This window comes from Rhinolophus hipposideros (assembly GCF_964194185.1).
Source record: "Rhinolophus hipposideros genome assembly, chromosome: 7".
Classification (NCBI taxonomy): Eukaryota; Metazoa; Chordata; class Mammalia; order Chiroptera; family Rhinolophidae; genus Rhinolophus; species Rhinolophus hipposideros.
Window position 1 is genome coordinate 52,837,099 of NC_138053.1, and position 21,339 is coordinate 52,858,437.

The 21,339-nt window shown below is 41.6% G+C and overlaps 1 protein-coding gene across 1 annotated transcript in view; it reads left to right on the plus strand.

The window, feature by feature from the left end:
* The window catches only part of GCNT4 (glucosaminyl (N-acetyl) transferase 4), a 28,323-nt gene extending 7,308 nt beyond the window's left edge, over positions 1 to 21,015 (plus strand). The window contains exon 2 of the mRNA XM_081053562.1: positions 18,555 to 21,015. Within this exon, the coding sequence (XP_080909688.1) occupies positions 18,556 to 19,920 (1,365 nt within the window). The 5' untranslated portion in view covers position 18,555 and the 3' untranslated portion in view covers positions 19,921 to 21,015. The remainder of the gene's footprint in view (positions 1 to 18,554) is intronic.
* Positions 21,016 to 21,339: the final 324 nt, after the last annotated feature.

Here is a 21,339-nt window from a genome sequence, read left to right on the forward strand (position 1 = left end):
TCCTTTTTTCGTAGAAATCCTTTGCCGATTTGGCTGCTGAGGAATGTCCTGCAATGTCTAGGAATTAACGATATGACTATTTTTGTGAGAGGCCTTCCCCACAGTTAATGAGGCTTGAAAACTTGGCGTCTTGTGCAATCCTTGTGGGGCTAACGGAGTAATTGTCATCAGTCCCATCATTGTTCGCATTGAAATTACTGCTGTTCGGAAGCGTTCCCTCACACCTTTGCTGCACGTCTGGCTTGTTCCCCAGCTCCGTCCTTGGTGCCTCTCACAGTACAGTCATCTGCAGCACGTAGTCAGGGGCTGTCTGACTGTGGTGACTGCTTCCCCTCTCTCTCCTGTGTTTATACCACCAGCTGAGGTTTTTTGTTTTTCTGTTTTGTAGGTGACACAAAGGTAAGTTTTAGCTTATCCATGGTCACGTGAAGGTGAATTCAGAAATTTCAAAATAACAGGAAGTAAAGATTGTGCCTCATCATTTCTGTCTGCTTCCCGGCCACCACCCTCCTCTCCCCAAGTTTTAGAACTTAAGAGTTGTGTGCTCAAGTCCACATTTAGCCAAGAGATTCAGGTTTTTTAATATTTTTAATGTAAAATTTTGTTCATACGTGATTTTTTATTTTTTAGAATTCTTTTTGAAAATTAAATTTATTGGGGTAACATTGATTAATAATAGTTATGTGAGTTTCAGGTGTACAATTCTATAATACAAAATCTGTATAATGCATTGTATGCTTACTACCCAGTGTCAGTTCTTCTGTCACCATATGTTTGACCCCTTTTACCTTCTTCATCCTCCCCCCATTTCCCTTTTCCATTCTGTTGTCTGTGTCTGTGAATTTGATTATTTTGTTCATTCGTTTGTTGCTTTCTGTTTTATATCCCACATATGAGTGAAATCATAAGGCTCTTGTCCTTATCTGTATGATTTATTTCACTTAGGTGATTGTCTCAAGATCCATCCTTGTCCCAAATGGCAATATTTCATCAATTTTTATGGCTGAGTAGTATTCTGTTATGTATATGCACCACCTCTTCTTTATCCAAGCATCTATTGAAGGACACTTTGGTTGTTTCCATGTCTCAGCTACTATGAATAATGCTGCAGTGAACATAGGGATACATTTATCTTTATGGATAAATGTTTTCAGATTTTTTGCATAGATATGCAGAAGAGGGATTGCTGGGTCATATGGTAATTCTGTTCTTAATTTTTTGAGGAACCTCCATACTGTTTTCCATAGTGTCTGTACCAATTTATATTCCCACAAGCAATGTATAAGGGCTCTTTTTTCTTCATAGCCTCTCCAACACTTGTTATTACTTGTCTTATTGATAACAGTTATTCTAGCAGGTCTGAGGTGATAGCTCATTGTGATTTGGATTTGCATTTCCCTCACACCTAGTGAAGCTGAGCATCTTTTCATATGTCTGTTGACCATCTGTCATACATGATTCTTAAAAGGAGTACAATTAGATAATATCATTGTACAAAAAAAGTTTTAAATGGCAAAAAGCAAAACAACTTTATATCAAAAATTCTTTTCGCCGTGGTTGCCAGAGCATGAAGTACATGGAACCCTGCACTGTTATTCATGATCCTTATCTAATCCTACTCAAGCCCTCTCTCTCTTTCCCTCCCCCTGCACTGAAAGACCAGCCTTAAATCAAACTGCAAAAATCTTCAAAAAATCCAAGACTGCTTTCTTCCTCCAAGATGCCATGAAACCTCTTTCAACGTGACGTTCTCCGGTACTGTGGCAAGCAAGGAAGAAAGTGCCTGTGCTAATGGAGCTCCTTGTAATCTCTAGCAAACCTCCATGAATACTCTGTACTTCTAGCTCTTTGATTGCTTTCAGTCTCCCACCTTCTCTTCTTGTTTTCTAATCTAGTTAAGGGGAAAAAAGACGAAGTTGTCCCGTTGGAGGAGGATGTCCTCCTGCCTGTGCTCAGACTGGAGAGTTAGCCTGTCTGCTCTGGTTAGGCTGGTCCTGTTTCCAGAGGCTATGCAAACTGGTATTTCTCCTGGTTATCCACCAGATCTGGGCAGCCCACAGCAGGGCAGCTGGTTCAGACTGCAGCAGAAGGTGGGTGGTTGTGCCCAGGAGCAGGAAGAACAAGGCCCCAGTGCTTGCCAAGGTCCCTTTTCTCTTCCTTCTTCTGTTCCCCTGCATCACTGCAACATACTTGGCATATTTGCATTTCTGCGTCCTTTCTCCACACCCACATTCCACCTGGGTGGCACAAGGAAGGGCAGCCATCATGTTCCACCAGGTTCTCTCTTTAGCCTTTCCAGCAACTTCCCTGCCCTACGACCAGCCAAGCAGAGTCAGACAGGTGTAGTATTAGATATAGGTCAGGAGAGAGAAGTAGGATGACACACAAGGTAGACACAAAAACCAGACCATGAGAAAAAAAAGTAATAGAATCATATGGAGATTATGGAGCTGAAGAGATGAAGGAAGGAAAGGATGGAGAACCAGAGGAGAGATTCTAAGAAAGGAGGAACATAAAATCAACACCGTGGCAAGAAAATCCCTGAATAAAAGAAACATTTCCAAATGCTAGCTAGTGGGAAATTATTTATACGATAAAATTTAAATGTAACAAAATGACTGGGATTTCTTGGGATTGTATTATCAAATTATCCAAGACCTCACTAATTATTTCTCTCTGTATTCCTTCAGGCAGCACAGTTTCTAGCTGTATCTCCCCAGAATCTAGACAGTGCCTGCCCAGCATGGCACGTGGTACGCACACATAAAAGTTTGAATGGATGGGCAATCAATTGAAGGGGGAATAGAAGTAGGATATATAAGCATCAAGGTGTGTGTGTGTGTGTGTAGTTATATATAAATACATATTACCGAAAAGATGTGAAAGCAAGAAGGTGAACAGATAACTTGTATGTCCATGTCCATAGCAGCATTATTCACAATAGCCAAAGGTTGGAAGCAATCCATGCAAATGTCTATGGACAGTAAATGCATAAACAGAATGTGGTATATACAATGGAATATTATTCAGCCTTAAAGAAAATGGATGCAACTTGAAGACATTGTATTAAGTGAAATAAGCCAGTCATGAAAGGACAAACACTGTGTGATTCCTCCTCCACGAGGTTCCTAGAACAGTCAAATTCATAGAAAGAGAAAGTAGAATGGTGGTTGCCAGGGGCTGGGATGGGGGAAGAAATGGCAAGTAGTGGGTAATGGGTACTGAATTTAAATTGAGGAAGATGAAAACGTTCGGTGGATGCGTGGCGTTGATGGCTGCACAACGGTGTGAATGCTACAGAGCTATACACTTCAAAATGGTTATGATGGTAAATTTTGGTATATATATTTTACCACAATAAAATAATAGAAAAAAGTTTTTATGATCTTCAATTAATTGATAACTATGGAATAACAAAAGAAATGTTATTTTTCTAACATAGAAATGAAGCAGGCAGTACTCGGAAAGTATCTTGTATATTATATCGGAAAGTGTCTTATATATTATAGCGAGAAGACAGCAGTGACAACAGATTTAAAAAGATGATTAAAAACTGCTACTAAAAGTGGATTGCCCGAATCCTAATATGAAACAAGGACTTTCAAAGGCTTACAGTCCTGCTCATTCCCAGTTACCCTATGATGCCCTCTTTAAAAAAACAAAACAAAACAAAAAACTTTTCATTTGAAAATTTTTAGACCTACAGAAAAGTTGTAAGAACAGTGTGGTGGGCACCCATCTGATTCCCCCTTGACCGTAAGAACGGGGACGGCTTTGACGGGGCTTCTGCACCACCCTACCAGATGGAGACCCCCCTCAGTGTTGCCTCTGGGTGCCGGAGCCCACGTGGCATGTTGTGGACGAAGTCCGATCCCTGTTTGCGGAACAGCCTCTGCTCTGTGGTCCTCAGTGCTCCACTGGCTGTTGCTTGTTCAGTGCTTTCCGCCCCTTAACGCCATGCGGCCTGTATGTTAGTCTGCCCTCCCTGCCAGAATGTACCCATGCGGGAGCTCTGGTCACAGACCCCTGTGGGCAGGACCCCTGTGGGCCAGCGCCCTGGGCCCTCTTTCACAGATAAGGAGGGGACGGGCTAAATAGATTAGGGACAGCTCGTTAGGGCAGTCAGGACTTAAATTCAGAACCATTGGCTTTAAGGTCCAAACCCACTATTTCCTACACAAAGAGAGAACAGGCGGAGATGGAGGGGTCAAATGGGGGGCAGGGAGGAGAGGAATGTGGGTCAGGCAAGTAGGGAAGGAAGGAGAGTGACTCAGAACTACTCAACCTGGTTCACCCTGCATGGCACTCATATCTTGCTCTTGATAAGGAACAAACTCGCTACAAAACAAGCCCTCAAGAAGGCAGCCCACCTGCAAGGTGACTTTCAGAAATTATGTGGCCTACCAGCCTGGGGCTTACCTGAGGCTTGGTGAGCAGGCTGCAGACCCCTGCCAGCATCGGTGGTCATTTGGTGAATCTGGGAGTCTGCTTTCCCTCAGATGTTTACCTAAAGCCTCCATCTGCCTGTGAATACAGACGGATGAGAAGTTCGGCATTATCTGAGACACATAATTTTGCATTGGGCTATATACCAGATTGTACTGTTGTATAAGCAGACACTTTATCCTGGTTTAAATTTAAGCTTGTGTGTGTGTGTGTGTGTGTGTGTGTGTGTGTGTGTGTGTGTGTGTGAAGCATTACCGTTTTCATTTGGCCATCTTTCAAAGTACATTTGCAAAGTTGCTTAAATATATAAGGGCTTATTTTTCTTATATAGCAAGAATACACAGTGAGCATTTACAGCTACTGGGTCGGTAGTTTGAGGATATCAGGGCTGAGGTCTCTGGTAGTCTCTTGGCTTGGTCTTTGTGGTCCCAAGATGGCTGCTAACCGTCATGTCAGTTCCAGGCAGAAAAGTGGATGAAGAGAAAAAGATAACAAAATGGCACACTTCCCCCCCCCCTCCAATGAGGTTCCTTTAAAGAACTGTACCAGATACCCCACATTATATTTCGTTGACTGCTTCTCTCTAATGGAAGCTGGGGAAAAAGGCTTTTAGAGGTGCCTGTTTCTGCCACCAACAATAGAGGGGTTATCTTGGTAAAGAAAAAGGGGAGGATAGATGTTGGAAGGCAACTGTCCGTCTCTACCACAGCCATACATAACATCCTCACCTACCAGGTCTGTTTCCGAATGTCATCTCACTGATCTCTGTCCATTCTGGCACCAGTACCACAGTTTCAATGACAGTAACATTATAATCCGTGTGAAAATCTGAAGTCCAGTTTTTACTTTTTATACAGTTGGCATATGTTTGCTTAAATGTTTAGTTTTTTAACTAAACAATCTTTACTTTTTTATTATATTGACCTAAAATAAATCCTACATGTAGAGAGACCTGTTATCATAATTAAAACCATTGCTAGAGTGCATTCTCGTAGGAAATGCCAACTGCGGAGCTTCCTGGAGTCATTTCTAGACTTGACTTTTGGTAAGACATTTTTATACAAAATCTCTGCTTTTGAAATTGCTATTTTGGCTGATTCCCGAGCACAACAGATTTTATTTGTTCCACTCCTTTAACTTAATTTTAAATTCCTGAGTCTTAACTTTGATGTGTCTGTATGCACACGAGCTCTCGGGACAATATGTACATTTTAAACCAAAAAATGCAGATCTTTCCTAGATGGTGACATCATGTGAGAGTTGCCAGAAAATTCAGTGGCCGTGCACAAGCATATTGAAGTCTCCAATTCAGCTCCCAGCCAGGTCTGCATAACACAGAAAACAAAGGAGCTCTTCTGATGATTTAAACCTGAGTGTGTCTAATCCATTCATAGAGAGTTTGGCCTGGCCTTGAGCTACTTCTGCCATGATTCACAGCTGCTTATCCCCATGCTGCTTCTGTGATGTGCTTGTGGACATTAGAGATTCTACTTTAAATGCCCACATAGAAATCAGAGTTACTATACATCTCTAGCTGCTATGTAACTTTTGAAGAATTAATTTTGGCCAGTATAAAATATGCAGTTAGCCATATAATAACAAATAAGTGCTTCCAGAATTTTCTGAAAGGAAAAGAAAAGCATACCATGTAGACCTTGGGTGAGGAAATTTTTTGTTTCCATCCTGGTGTACTAAATATACATTTTAAAAAATAGACATAAATGTTTTCAATTCAGTTTTTATTTTTTTATAGAAAAAGAAGCCAACGTATTCTCAACCTACGTTTTAAATTTAGAACATAAAATATATTTCAGTTATGTATTACATCCAGCTAAGTGTGGAAGGCAGAGAAGAGGAGAACCTGAGAAAGGGATGTAACCACACTGTTTATAAAGCTTGAGAAGCCAAGATGGAATACATTAATTAACCCCATTTCTGTAATCTTTGTATCTAAAAAGGAGGAAATATTTTATTTGAGCTGTTTCCACCTGAGCTAAAATTTGAGGGCATAGGTATTCTTGAAATCCACCTTTCATTTTTTTTTTCTGTAGGAAGAAACTCTCAATGCTTTGCAAAACAGGATGAGGGCCACATATTATTACAAGATAAAATCTTTTCATTCAGCAATGTCATTGCTGTCCCTTTGGACTGTCTGCTAAAGACCTTTTATCCAAGTGCCTTTGCCCAACAAGATACACAGTAAGCTTTTGGTGTTTGCCCTGTGGAGCAGATGTAACAAAGCCCAGAGACAAGTTGGCTTTCTCCTAACTGGTGTGGCCATAGAAAGCTGGCTGACTTCTGCACTGTTTTTGCTCTGTTGCTGTAGCCCAGATTTCTGACCACCTAAGGGACCACCATCTGATAAATGCATCCTGGTGTGGATTGATCATTTCAAACATGACCTTATATAGCTCCGTACATCTCCCCACACCCGAGATGCTACAGTGATATTACTACTTGGAAGAATTATAATTCTGAAAGGGTGGTTGATAGACTGAAGCTCATTCCCAGCATTTTCCTTGCGACCTCTTTTCTCACATCTTGCAGGTAAGGTAGACCTTTATTTAAGGAAGGTGGTGACCATAGTCTTTATGCTTGTAAACTAAGGCACGCTGCCAGTAGAGGAAGCCATCAGTTGTGACACGTTCTCCAGATGGATGCAGGGCGTCCTGCTTCCCTGAGCTGAGAGTTGGAACTTGACATCTGACCTGAGCAGCTTAGCGCTGGCAGAGGCCCTCTGAGGGGGTGTGTGTACTCGCATGGCTGCAGTATCCTCAGTTTGTTCCGTGGTCCCTGGGGTTGGCTCAGCTGAATGAGGATGCTAGAACCAGGCATTGCCTTTTGCACTGTCTGGAGAAGAACTGCCCTTCAAGATACTGAACTTCGAGGGAAAGTTGATAGCTTCTATAATGCATGGCGTTACAGAAGCTTTTTAGCTGATCACAACTCTGCACAGAATTAGTTGCATTTGCTCTTCTTGGATGTTAAAGGAATTCTTTAGCTATCAATCTTTCATAAGCTGTTGAGCAGACTGGGGGGAAAAAAACTCTAAAATTTAACTAGGGTGACTATCTTCCTGTCTTTCAAAATCCAAAACAGTTGAATGTCTTCAGGATGCAATAGACATTAACAGAAAAGGATGTTGTCAAATAGTGAACAACAAATAAGAAATAGCATGAAGGGAATAATAACTATTTTAGAAAACAGAAAACTAAACCACAACATACTGAGTCTTTCCCAGGTTTCCCAGTAAACCGTTTCTCTTGTAGAGGTCCTAGTACCCCAAACCTGCATGCCGCAGTTGTTTGTTTTCTTTTCCCCGTACGCCTGTCCACACACACGGTGTCATGGGACCTTCATAACAGCATTGTGGGATAGAAAAACCATTATCCCATTTGGCACATGGCAAATAAAGACCTGCCCAAGATTAAATGACTTGCCAGGGTCACTTGAGGAAATTTCGAAGGCAGAGCCCAGACTAGAACTTGAGTCTTCTGATGTTGTCCCCCGAGCAACTCCCCTGTAGGTATGTATGCAGGGCTGGGGGTAGAGCATGAACAAGGCCTGTCCAGGAGACAGAAAGGAACAAGTCAACAAAGTAACTGCCACTGGGATACGTTCTTAGAAGAAAAACAGGATTATGATAGACGAGCGATGCGAGAAGGGAGATTAGAGAGGACCCGGGGGACGGATATTTCTTCTACAACTTGAGGGACATGGATGGTCCAATCAGGCCAGGATCCAGAACGAAATTGTCTAACCATAGGCACAGCAGTGCAAAGGTCCTGAGGAAGGAAATAGGCCGGTGTTTTGGAGCTTTTGGAGTATAACGAGCAAGAGAAAGAGCAGACTAAGATGGAGATGGAGAGGAGGGCGGGCACTGGAACTGGCTGGGCCTTGTTTGTGGCCATGGAACGGGTTTCTGATTTTACTCTAAGTGCAGTGAAATCCCAGTGAAGGGTTTTAAATGTAAGGAGTGGACCACGGAGAGGAGTGATCTGATTTATGTGTTTAAAAGATCCTTTTGGCTACAGTACAGAGAATGGATTAGAGGGAGCTAGTGAGGAGGTTATTTCATATGCAGGCAGGAATCGATGCTGGCTTGGATTAGAGTGGTTCCCGTGGAGTGGAAAGGCGTGGGTGGATTTGAAATCTGTTTTAGATATAGAACCATCAGGTTCTACTATTGTCAAGAGATTGGAGAGGCTGCCTTACATTGTAGTTAAAAGTGTAGGCTCTGAAATTGGGCCATAGTTGAAAATCCTGGCCTCTCCACGTCCTGGCTATTTATCCTCTGTGACTCAATTTCCTAATCTGAAAAATGAGGGTAAAACTCATAGGTTTACTGAATGGAATAAATAAGATAATGCAAATAGTACTAGTGCTCAATGTAGGCCATGAAGAAGTGACAGGCATATGTCCAGTGACTGGCAGCTGAAGATTTTTGTTGATTTTGACCAGAACAGCCGCAGTGGAGGAAGCAGTGGAGCTGAACTGAAGGCCACCCTGGGGAGAAGAGGTCCCCCCTCTGTTCTTGAGGGGGGAGCAGTTAGATGTATAAACATGAATGTAGTGGGGGAAACATGTTCCCGGCCTCCCAAGAATGGGCCAGTGTTAAATGACGGCTAGATCTCTGTTCCCTCATTCAGAGAAGGAGGAATTTGGACTCAATCACCATTAAAGTCCTATCAGTTTTAGGATTTTGCTTTCTAGCCTTCTTCAGGAATTATGGGTGAATTAATTAAGCTGTGGTGGAGAAGCCTCCCAAAAGTAAATTCCATTATTTAAATGTCTTTTTTTCCCTGTAGAAAAGCATGTTAACCTCTGTTAGAAATCGGTTACTTTCTAACAATTTACAGACCCAGTTTAGAATAGGACTCATTTCACAGTATATTGTGAAATGAAAGAAACAGATAAGACGGTGCCTTATATACTGAGACTTCTTGTTAAAAAGCAAGCCAAAAAAGCTGTGTTTATTGAAAGGTCTGGCAGGACACACTGTTCACAGAATGTCATTACCAGGTAGGTGGTGGATTACTGGGGAGCTTTGTTTTCTTCTTTAGACATTTCTGACTTTCTGATTTTTTTTATTTAATGAGTGTTTACTTGTATAAACAGAGAATGGAAAACCTTTTCCTTTTCCTCTTTGAGACCAGCCCTTGTGTTATCTGAGGACTGCTTGTTCTCAGTTTCTATTGTCTTACTGACCCAGTCACGCCATTCTTGTGTTTTGGCCTACTTACTGTTTCCTGCTCACAGTCTAATAATTATTGGCTATATCAGTCTTCCTTCTAGAACAATAAGAATGTAAGGTCACCTGGGCAAAGAAACCTTTCTTCCTGCTCCTTCACAAACTCTTCAGATGCTGTGAGGATGTGGAGGAAATTCATCTCGGCTGAGTCAGCCTCCCACTAATGGTCTTACTCCAGAACCTTCTCTAGGTTTGGCAATGAGCATATCATCAAAGAGAATCAATGGCTTTATTGAAATCAAGTTGCTAACACACAGTAGAAGGACCTTAGCTTATTCAAGTAGATCAGGAACATTTTGTTTTAGTGAGCTCATTTTTATATTAGTGTCCTTATGTGGTGATTTTTCTTTGTAAGACATTAGCAAGAAACTTAATCCTGACATTTCTAAATCAATACACTCTTCACATTCTATTCCTCACACTGACATATGACACAAAGTTTAAGAAGTTAAAGGTAGACCATAAAGGGAATAGTCTCCACACAGAGAGATTTCACCCAGAAAAAGTTTCCTAAAATAATTAGTAATTCTCAGAGAGCCCAAACTGTGTCCCCGGTCACGGCAAGAACACGTGAGTCAGTAAGTAATCAGTGACGGCATATGAGACAAGAGTAACTGATGGCCGAATTTCTTAGAATGAACTGGCTTTCTCTTCCTGTAATGGTTGGAAGATTGACTAATGTCCTCCTTAGCGCAGGAATTGGCCCAGCCTCTGAGTGCAAGACCAGAAGGGGCTGGTTCTCCAGTTAAAGAATCCCTTAAAAAGGGTGGGAGGGCTCAGGACTTCAAACATGGTTTGCTGTTCATTTCTGTTCCAGCTTTAGGACAGTTAGATAAGAGATAATAATGAGACATTTGAGTCACAGACTAAAACTGTTGTGGGAAATAGAGAGTATTTTTTCTGTATATTCCACGAGACAGTACTGCCCAGAGGGTTATGAGTACATCTCCAGAGCAAGACTCTGGGTTCCAGTTCCAACTAAAGCACTTTCTAGCCCCGTAGCCTTGGGCAATTTCTTAATCTCCTTGTGCCTCAATTTACTGTATTGTAAAAGAGGAATAAAGGTGGTACCTCCCTCATTGATCTGTTGAGGGGATTGAGTACTTAGAACTCTTTATTGAGGGATTCTACGTTGATAAGAATGATATTATTCGATTAATCAAGAACATTACATGGAGGCACTCAGGCATTAATCCTAAAGTATTGAATTTCTGTTGAGACTTTGGGGAGAAATAGGAGAAGGTTGAAAATTAAGACAATAAGCCAAACGTCTGGGCAAGATCTTTTCTTTTTTAATTAAAGTTTATCGGGGTGACAATTGTTAGTAAATTTACATAGATTTCAGGTGTACAATTCTGTATCACATCATCTATAAATCCCATTGTGTGTTCACCACCCAGAGTCAGTTCTCCTTCCATCACCATATATTTGATCCCCCTTACCCTCATCTCCCACCCCCACCCCCTTACCCTCTGGTAACCACTAAACTATTGTCTGTGTCTATGAGTTTTTGTTTCTCATTTGTTTGTCTTGTTCTTTTGTTGTTTTTCGTTTATATACCACGTATCAGAGAAATCATATGATTCTCTGCTTTTTCTGTCTGATTTATTTCGCTTAGCATTATACTTTCAAGATCCATCCATGTTGTCACAAATGTTCCTGTATCATCTTTTCTTACCGCCGAATAGTATTCCATTGTGTATATGTACCACAACTTCTGTATCCATTCATCTATCAAAGGACATTTTGGTTGTTTCCATGTCTTGGCCACCGTAAACAAAGCTGCAATGAACATTGGAACACATGTGTCTTTATGTATAAATGTTTTCAGATTTTTTGGGTAGATACCCAGGAGATGGATTGCTGGGTCATATGGTAATTCTATTCGTAATTTTTTGAGGAACCTCCACACTGCCTTCCATAACGGCTGCACCAGTCTGCATTCCCACCAACAGTGTATGAGGGTTCCTTTTTCTCCACAGCCTCTCCAACACTTGTTACTATTTTGTCTTGTTGATGATAGCCATTCTAACTGGGGTGAGGTGATATCTCATTGTGGTTTTTATTTGCATTTCTCTGATGATTAGTGATGTTGAGCATTTTTTTCATGTCTATTTGCCATTTGTATATCCTCTTTGGAGAAATGTCTCCTCAGGTCTTCTGCCCATTTTTCAATTGGGTTGTTTGTTTTTTGTTGTTGAGTTGCATGAGTTCCTTGTATATTTTGGATATTAGCCCCTTATCGGAGGCACTGTTTGCAAAATTCTTCTCCCATTCAGTTGGTTGCCTCTTTATTTTTTGTCGATGGTTTCTTTTGCTGTGCAGAAGCTTTTCCATTCATTTATTTTAGCTTTTACTTCCCTTGCCTTTCTTTGGAGTCAAATTCCTAAAATGCTCTTTAAACCCAAGGTCCATAAGTTTAGTACCTATGTTTTCTTCTATGCAGTTTATTGTGTCAGGTCTTATGCTTAAGTCTTTGATCCATTTTGAATTAATTTTGGTACATGGTGACAGATAGCAGTCCAGTTTCATTCTTTTGCACGTGGCTATCCAATTCTGCCAGCACCATTTATTGAAGAGGCTGTCTTTCCTCCATTGTATGTTTTTAGCTTCTTTGTCAAAAATGATCTGTCCATATTTATGTGGTTTTATTTCTGGGTTCTCAATTCTATTCCATTGGTCTACGTGTCTGTTTTTCTGCCAATACCATGCTGTTTTGATTATTGTTGCCCTGTAGTAAAACTAAAGTCAGGGAGTGTGATACCTCCAGCACTGTTCTTTTTCCTTAAGATTGCTTTGGCTATTCGGGGTCTTTTGTGGTTCCAAACAAATCTGATGATTTTTTGTTCTATTTCTTTAAAAAATGCCATTGGGATTTTGATGGGGATTGCATTAAATCTGTATATCGCTTTGGGTAATATGGCCATTTTAGCTATGTTGATTCTTCCAATCCATGAGTACGGAAAGTGTTTCCATTTCTTTGTGTCTTCTTCAATTTCTTTTAAAAATGTCTTACAGTTTTCAGCATATAGGTCTTTAACATCCTTAGTTAAGTTTATTCCTAGGTATTTTATTCTTTTTGCTGCAATTGCAAAAGGAATTGTTGGTTTTTTTTATTTCTTTTTCTGAGATTTCATTGTTAGTATATAGGAATGCAATAGACTTTTGTACGTTAAAATTGTAGCCAGCAACTTTACTGTATTCATTGATTGTTTCTAATAGCTTTTTGGTGGAATCTTTATGGTTTTCTATGTATGTCATTATGTAATCTGCATAGAGTGACAATTTAACTTCTTCATTCCCAATTTGGATGTCTTTTATTTCTTTCTCTTGCCTGATTTCTCTCACGAGGACTTCCAACACTATGTTGAAAAGCAGAGGTGATAGGGGACAACCTTGTCGTGTTCCTGAACGTAGAGCAAAGGGCTTCAGTTTTTCACCATTAATTATGAGATTAGCTGAGGGTTTGTCATATATGGCCTTTATTATGTTAAGGTATTTTCCTTCTATATCTATTTTATTAAGTGTTTTAATCATAAATGGATGTTGTATCTTGTCAAATGCTTTTTCTGCATCAATTGATATAATCATGTGGTTTTTGTCCTTTATTTTGTTTATGTGATGTATCACATTGATGGATTTGCGGATGATGAACCATCCTTGTGCCCCTGGGATGAACCCCACTTGGTCGTGATGAATAATCTTTTTAATGCATTGTTGCTTTCAATTTGCTAAAATTTTGTTCAGGATTTTTGCATCTGTATTCATCAGAGATATAGGTCTGTAGTTTTCTTTTTTTGTGTTGTCCTTACCAGGTTTTGGTATCAGGATAACGTTGGCCTCATAAAATGAGTAGGGAGTACTGTTACTTCTTCAGTTTTTTGGAAGAGTTTGAGCAGGATTAGTATTAGATCCTGTTTGAAGGTTTGGTAGAATTCACTAGTGAAGCCATCTGGTCCCGGACTTTTGCTTTTGGGAAGGTTTTGGATGACTGATTCAATTTCGTTACTGGTGATCGGTCTGTTTAGATTTTCCAGTTCTTCATGGTTCAGCCTTGGAAGGCTATATGTTCCTAAGAACTTGTCCATTTCTTCTAGATCATTGAATTTGGTGGCATATAGTCCTTCATAGTATTCTTGGATGCTCCTTTGTATTTCTGTGGTATCCGTGATATCTTCCCCTTTTTCATTTCTGATTTTGTTAATTAGTGTCTTCTCTCTTTTTATCTTAGTGAGTCTAGCCAAGGGTTTGTCAATTTTGTTAATCTTTTCAAAGAACCAGCTCTTTGTCACATTAATTTTTTTCTATTGTCTTTTTGTTCTCTATTTCATTTAGTTCTGCTCTGATTTTTATTATTTTCTTTCTTCTGCTGACCTTGGGTTTCGTGTGTTCTTCTTTTTCTAGTTCTTTAAGGTATAACGTGAGGTTATTAAGATCTTTTTTTTTTTAAAAAAAAAGTGCTTACCGCTGAGGAGGAGGAGGAGTGCGGCTTGAGGGTGGAGATGATGGGGAAGAAACCACAACGGGGTGTACTGGGCAGTCATGACCTGGACTGTGCTAAAGCACTCTGCATGTGTCACCTCATTCAGCCTCAAATCCCTTAGGTAGTTACTACTACGTGTTTCCCCGAAAATAAGACCTAGCCGGACCATCAGCTCTAATGCATCTTTTGGAGCAAAAATTAATATAAGACCCAGTCTTATATTATATTATACCCAGTATTACATTATATTACATTACATTACATTACATTATATTTATTATATTATATTATATTATATTATATTATATTATACCCGGTCTTATGTTAAAATAAGACCGGGTCTTATATTAAGTTTTGCTCCAAAGACACATTAATGCTGATGGTCCAGCTAGGTCCTATTTTCAGGAAAACACGGTATTAACCTATTACCGATGGGGATACAGAGATGTGGAAAAGTTAAGGGACTCGTCCAGGTTCCAGGGGCCCTGAGCTGGGTGCAGGGGCCTCCCTGAGCTGAAGCCCCAGCCGTTGAGGATCGCATGTGGCTTCCTCTTTTCCCACACAGCCCCTGACCAAGGCCTTAGCTCTCTGCAGCTGTTCTCCTTCCTTAAAAAAAATTTTCACCTCCAAGTTTGGTCATAAAAGTGAAGGTCAGTTATTTCCTTAACATTGTCCACATAAAATTATCTAGTGGATTTTTTTCATAAAAACAAAACAGAAACACGTAAAATCATCACGCCCTGTGTAGTGAATGTACTGGAAAAACGCCAGGATTTGGAGTCAGGTGAGCAGGGCACAGGTGAAAGAAAAGACCTATTCCTGCGCTGAGCTTTCCCAGACAGGGGCTCCTGAGCTCTCACAGCAGCGAGGGAAGGGGTTTCTAATCCCCATCTTCACTCAAGAAAACCGGGCTTCTCAGGTTAGTTTGATTAGTCTGACAGCTACTCCGGTGTTTCTCCAGGGATTCAAACTCAGGCCTGGGGCATCCTGAAGTCCACGCACACTTTCCTTTCTCCATTCCAAGTGCCCCCCTTCGGCGACCTGTGGTAGAAGAGAGGTAGAAAAACTTGCAGATGCCCAGAGAGGGATCAGGAGAGGGAGGGGACTGGAGGTGGTGGGAAGCGGGGAGGCAGGCTGAAGCCCCCAAACCTGCAAATATGGACAGTAGTTTCCTTGTTCTTGGTGCCTAAGCTAAAATTTACTTAGCCCTTTTCTCCCAGTCTCCTTCCTCCTCTTCTTGGTTTTCTATTCCCTTCCTTCCCTGGAAAAGGAAGCATGTACTTCATTAACAACCCTTGATTTTGAAATTGCTAACTTAAGGAGAGTTCATTGAGTTGCTGCTAATGGCTGTGACCATTTAGCCCTTACTGCAGTTATAACCACTTAGCTGTATGTACCTTTGTGAGCCTACTGTTTCCTTTAAGACTGTAAACAGCACCTGGAAGGGCTGGGGGAAAAACGGTGGTTTGGGGAGAAGGCTTCCTGCAATATCCCTGTTGAGTTTTTATTGAATTATCCAAATAGACCTATTTCCGCTGAGCTGTAGCAATCCAATTTTGCTATCATTTCCTCAGTTCTGCTGTCGTCACTAGGAACTTGTATCTACATGGTGATAAACTGCATAGCACGTCAGGCTTCCTTCTCTGCTTGGGCAGGTGGGAGGGGAAATGCCCCTTCTCCCATGGGTGGGAAATTATGTGGTATAATTATAAGACTACTTCCTGGCAGCAAAACACCTGCCTGTTTCCTGCCCACGAGCGTTTAAGAGGGAAAGAGCCAGGGTAGGGTGTTTACAGAAGGTGGCTGTCTTACTAGTCTCCTAGGAACCATGGGGCCAGCATGACTGCAGCCTTAGCCCAGCCAACTCTAGTCAGACTTGGGTCAGGCCCAGGAACTGTTTCCTATCCTGCGAAACCTGGTCAACTAGAGTTTTCACAGGCCTGGGTTGCAGGTAGCAAGGAAGGGAGGTGGTGCCCCAACGCTCAGGTGCCTGCCCTGGCTCACCTCTACCCGCCGCAGCTCCCGGCCCCTGAGGCTGTGTTGCTGGCTGACCACATACCCAGCTAGGAGGCGCCATGGGTGTCCTAGGAAAACAGCCACAGTTGGGAACTGTGGTCTCTAACCTGCAGGCTTTAGAGCCCAAGAATAACTTGCTGACTTCTGACCACAGCTGGGAAGAGGCTCACAGCCCCTCCCAGGATTCCATAAAAGCTCATTCACACCAACGGGCTCATACCTTAACAACTTCTGACTTGGGGAAAGGAACGCTTTCAGTCAAAGGAATTTCTGTCAAAGGGGTTTTACTTTGACTTGGGACATGGTGGTATTGGAGGGCTGCTGCTTTTCCTTGATGTTAAAGACTGACCCACAGACAGAAAAGAGGCCCCCTTAAAGATGCCGGGGTGTAAGCAGGATAAAAGTGAGGTGCCTGGGCTGTCCGATTCTCCCCCCTTTCTTTAAAATGCACTGTCATCCCTGGCTGGTGAAGCTCAGACATGGGACCCGGAGCCAGTTCTCCTGGGACTTCTCACAGTGTGCCTTCCACCTGTCCCGTCTGGGTGCCCTGTGACCTTCCCGCTCTGGGCAGGCAGCCATGGCCTCCTAGCTCCACTCAGACTCTCCCGGTACCATGCTGGAGTCAGGAGTGGTGGGGTCCATGCTGTGGGAACAGAGCCCCAGAGAGCAGTTTCCAGGCTCTCGGCCTCACGTGGAGGGGTGCTGGCTCAGGTAGTAAATGGCCGTTGGCTGTGGCTAGTTGGCCATCAGCTATAGCAGGTAGCCAATTGGCCACTGATATAACTGCTGCGGCTGCGCTGGAGAGGGGAGTCGGTCGGTTCACAGAAAAGCAGACAGCAGGTCACACATCGTGTGAATCCAGCCTCCAGTGAGACTATAGTGGTATGACTCCCCTACCCATGGCTCCGTGGGTGTTCCTTTTTGGACTCACCATATCCTGCGTTCTTATGTGGGGAGCGGGAGCTGAGACCCTGCAGGCTGCCCTGCATGACACACGCGTTCTCAGGAAGGTTGGAAAGCATGGGTGCAGAGGAGGCCCTGGGAACCGGTGACGACAGGCCAGGGAGCTGGCTTTTGCCTTTTTACATAAGTGTGAAGATGATCGTTAAATGGCACATCATGAATGGCATGGCAGCTCTGGAAGACTTTGTAAACTGCTTTAGAAATGTGAGGTCTTCATTTTACCACTGTGGGATCAGGGGGAACTATTAACTGATGCTAATTAGAGATTCCATAGACCAATAAAGTGGGAAAAGAAAAAGCCAAAGTTTACTTAGGGTAAGAAACCTTCCAATGGTAGCCATTTATGTAAGCTGCCTCTTATTTATGCCTGATCACCATGAATTTGGACAATGATGAGACAGATTGATTTGGGATTGATTAATCTTCTAAGTTTATTTTATCACGTCACGTATTCTAAATATGTGCTGAGACTTTGGGGTTATATTTGTGTTGCTTTGTGCATCAGGAGTCAGTTTTCCCACACTTTCTGATAACTGGCAGGAACTTTGGCCTTGAGCCTGAGTGGATGAAACCCTACTCAGTTTGCATCAGGATGCAGGAAGCCGAGACCTGACAAGGGACTCAGAGCCATCAGCCTGACTGGGATTCCCGTGACCTGGGTTCTGACTCAGCAAAGATGTTGTCTGGACCTGGTCATAGGGGTGGAGAAGAAGGGATAGATTCAAGGCACATTTACAAGGTGATTTGTTAATGTGGGTGTCAGGGAAATGGAAGCATCAGGGACAAGGGAACTCTCTGGGGTCTCTTGTTATAAGGGCAAAGACCCCACCTCCAACTACCATCACATTGGGGATTAGGTTACAACCTATGAATTTTGGGGGGACACAAACATTCAATCTATAACAGTGGGATTCACTGGGCTTTCCCCATCTGACTTCAGACATAGATCTAATCAGGATCTGAAGGTAGAATCTTGATGGCTATTTCTTTTAGTCTCAGGTGGGCATTTGCATCTCCAAGGATCTCTCAATGACACCCATTTCTCTAGGCCTATGTCCAAACCAGAGTACGCCCTCTGTAAATATGCTAAGCAGAAATGCAGACAATATAAGATACTTAGTACCTATGTTTTAGGACTTTACACTATTTTTTATTCTATTTGGTAACCAACATCTCTCAAAATTAGGTGTTGTTAACACAGAATACTGTGAAATATCACCATCCTACATACTTCCATTTTCTTACTTCTGGATTCTTTCAAGGGCGAGAACCTTGGTTTTTTTATTCACTTTTTATTCATTCTGCCTGACCTGTGACAGGCACTCAGTGGAATTTGGTGGAACTGAACTAATTTTCTCAGTATTTCAACCTGAATATTCCTTTTGCCTCTTACAGAATGAAGATATTCCGATGTTGTCTTAAATACCCTCTTCAGCAGAAAGTTTTCGTCCTGTTTTTAACCCTGTGGCTGCTCTCCTTGTTGAAGCTTCTAAATGTGGGAAGACTCCTCTTCCCGCAAAGAGACATTTACTTGGTTGAGTACTCCCTAAGTACCTCCCCTTTTGTAAGGAACAGATACACCCATGTGACAGATGACGTCAGGTATGAAGTTAACTGTTCGGGTGTCTATGAACAGGAGCCTTTGGAAATTGGCAAGACTCTGGAAATCAGAAGAAGAGACATCATTGACTTGGGTGATGATGATGTGGTGGCAATGACCAACGACTGTGACGTTTATCAGACCCTAAGAAGGTACCATCACAAGCTTGTTTCAAGAGAGGAGAAAAGCTTCCCAATAGCCTATTCTTTGGTTGTTCACAAAGATGCAATTATGGTTGAAAGGCTGATCCATGCCATATACAACCAGCAGAATATTTACTGCATCCATTATGACCAAAAGTCACATGACACCTTCAAAGTTGCCATGAACAATTTAGCTAAGTGCTTCTCCAATATTTTCATTGCTTCCAAATTAGAGACTGTACAGTATGCACACATTTCCAGGCTCCAAGCTGATCTAAATTGCTTGTCAGACCTTCTCAAGTCTTCAGTTCAGTGGAAATATGTTATCAACTTGTGTGGGCAAGACTTTCCTTTGAAGTCGAACTTTGAATTAGTATCAGAGCTGAAGAAACTCAATGGGGCAAATATGTTAGAGACGGTGAAACCCCCGAACAGTAAAATGGAAAGATTCACTTATCACCATGAACTCAGACAGGTGCCTTATGAATATGTGAAGCTACCAGTAAGGACAAACATTATCAAAGAAGCTCCCCCTCATAACATTGAGATATTTGTTGGCAGTGCTTACTTTGTTTTAAGTCGAGCATTTGTTAAATATGTTTTCAACAACTCCCTTGTTAAAGACTTTTTTGCCTGGTCTGAAGATACATACTCGCCTGATGAGCATTTTTGGGCTACCTTAATTCGAGTACCAGGAATACCTGGGGAGATTTCTAGGTCAGCCCAGGATGTGTCTGACCTACAGAGTAAGACCCGCCTTGTCAAATGGAATTATCATGAAGGCCATTTCTATCCCAGTTGTACCGGCTCTCACCTCCGAAGTGTATGTATCTATGGAGCCGCAGAATTAAGGTGGCTTATACAAAATGGACATTGGTTTGCTAATAAATTTGATTCTAAGGTAGACCCTGTCTTGATTAAATGCTTGGCAGAAAAGCTTGAAGAACAACAGATAGAGTGGGTCACTTTATCTTCAGAAAAGTTATTTACTGATAAAAATCCCATAATCATGTCATGATAGAATCATGATGGAAATAAGGTGTCTGATAAACGGTGTTATATGAAGTTGTATACCATACCATGTCCAGTACCCTCTGAGTTTCACCTTATCCTAATCTGAAAGGTGTCTGAAATTCCACACACAAGGGAAAGTGACCTAGCCTTTGGTGACAGTTAACCTGCAGTTGGTTGGGTACTTCTGTTTGCTTTTGCTTGTAATCTCACTGAGCTAAATCAGAGATCTTAAACAATCATTAAATATTTATTGAGCTCCTACTGTATACCAGGCACTTTGTTAGAAATGTGCATCAATTAAATCCAAGTTTTAATGAGTTATGTAGTGCCCTCAAGGGACTATGTTTTACCCTACTCATATAGCAATCTTGATATCTTAAGTTCTCCATATAACAATCAAGACCCTATTGAAGAAGTTTTGGAGTGTGTGATAATCACCCATATAAACCCCCATTTCCGAACAGCATTTAAGTACAGTGATCAACACTCCACTTGTATTTTAATTCAACTCCCTGGAATTTTTCTAACTATTTTTCTAGAATATTAGATGGAGAGATTCCACTACTCAGAAGGGCTCAAAAGATGTTCCAAATTCCTGCTTGTCAGAGCATAATTTACCTTTTGGTGCCTCACTCATTCAATTCAGGGTCGGGGAAACTCTTTGGGTGGGGCATTTATAGTGTCTGAATGTTAGGGAGGTGTGGGGAGTGGCTAGGGGGTTTGGGGCAGGTAGTGCTTGAAGAGGAGCAAAGGTATTTATGTGACTTTCGCATCATGTTACACAATGGTGTCATCCTGGCCTCCTTTTTAATTCAACTGTTTCTTGAAAACATATTTACTGATTAAAAATGAGAACTGATTAGTAGTCAAATTGTTATACTCCATAACATGGAACCTAAGTCTTTCAGTTCATAGATTATCATCATATGTAAGTTTTTTTTTACAATGGAATCAGTATAATTTTGTTTTCTGCAACTACCAAGCTAAGAGTCTGTCTGAGTGTTCTCGAAAAGGTTACATGATATGTAACAGCTTTCTAAATTAATTACTATGGTCATTTAAAATTTTTTCTTCTCCAACAACTGTCCAAGTGGAACCCAAACTAAAAATTATGAAAGCTCTGTGTTCATTGCAGTCTTTTTCTCAGCTTAGATCCAGAGAGAAAAAGGTCATTTTCCTAAGGACATAGCAAGAATATTCATTAAGATGTTTTGTAAAACCTACATCTCACAGAACTACCAAATGAGTCAAACATACATGTATTTTAATGTAACTGAGCTATGCCGGAGGTGAAACTGGGCAGGAGCAGAGTTCTGAGAACAGGCTACAACATATTTACTACATCTCTTGGGAAATCATGGACCTCATGTAAAAATTTCTTCGTGATCTTAGGTTTCAATGTCAGCCTCAGTAACTAAAGATG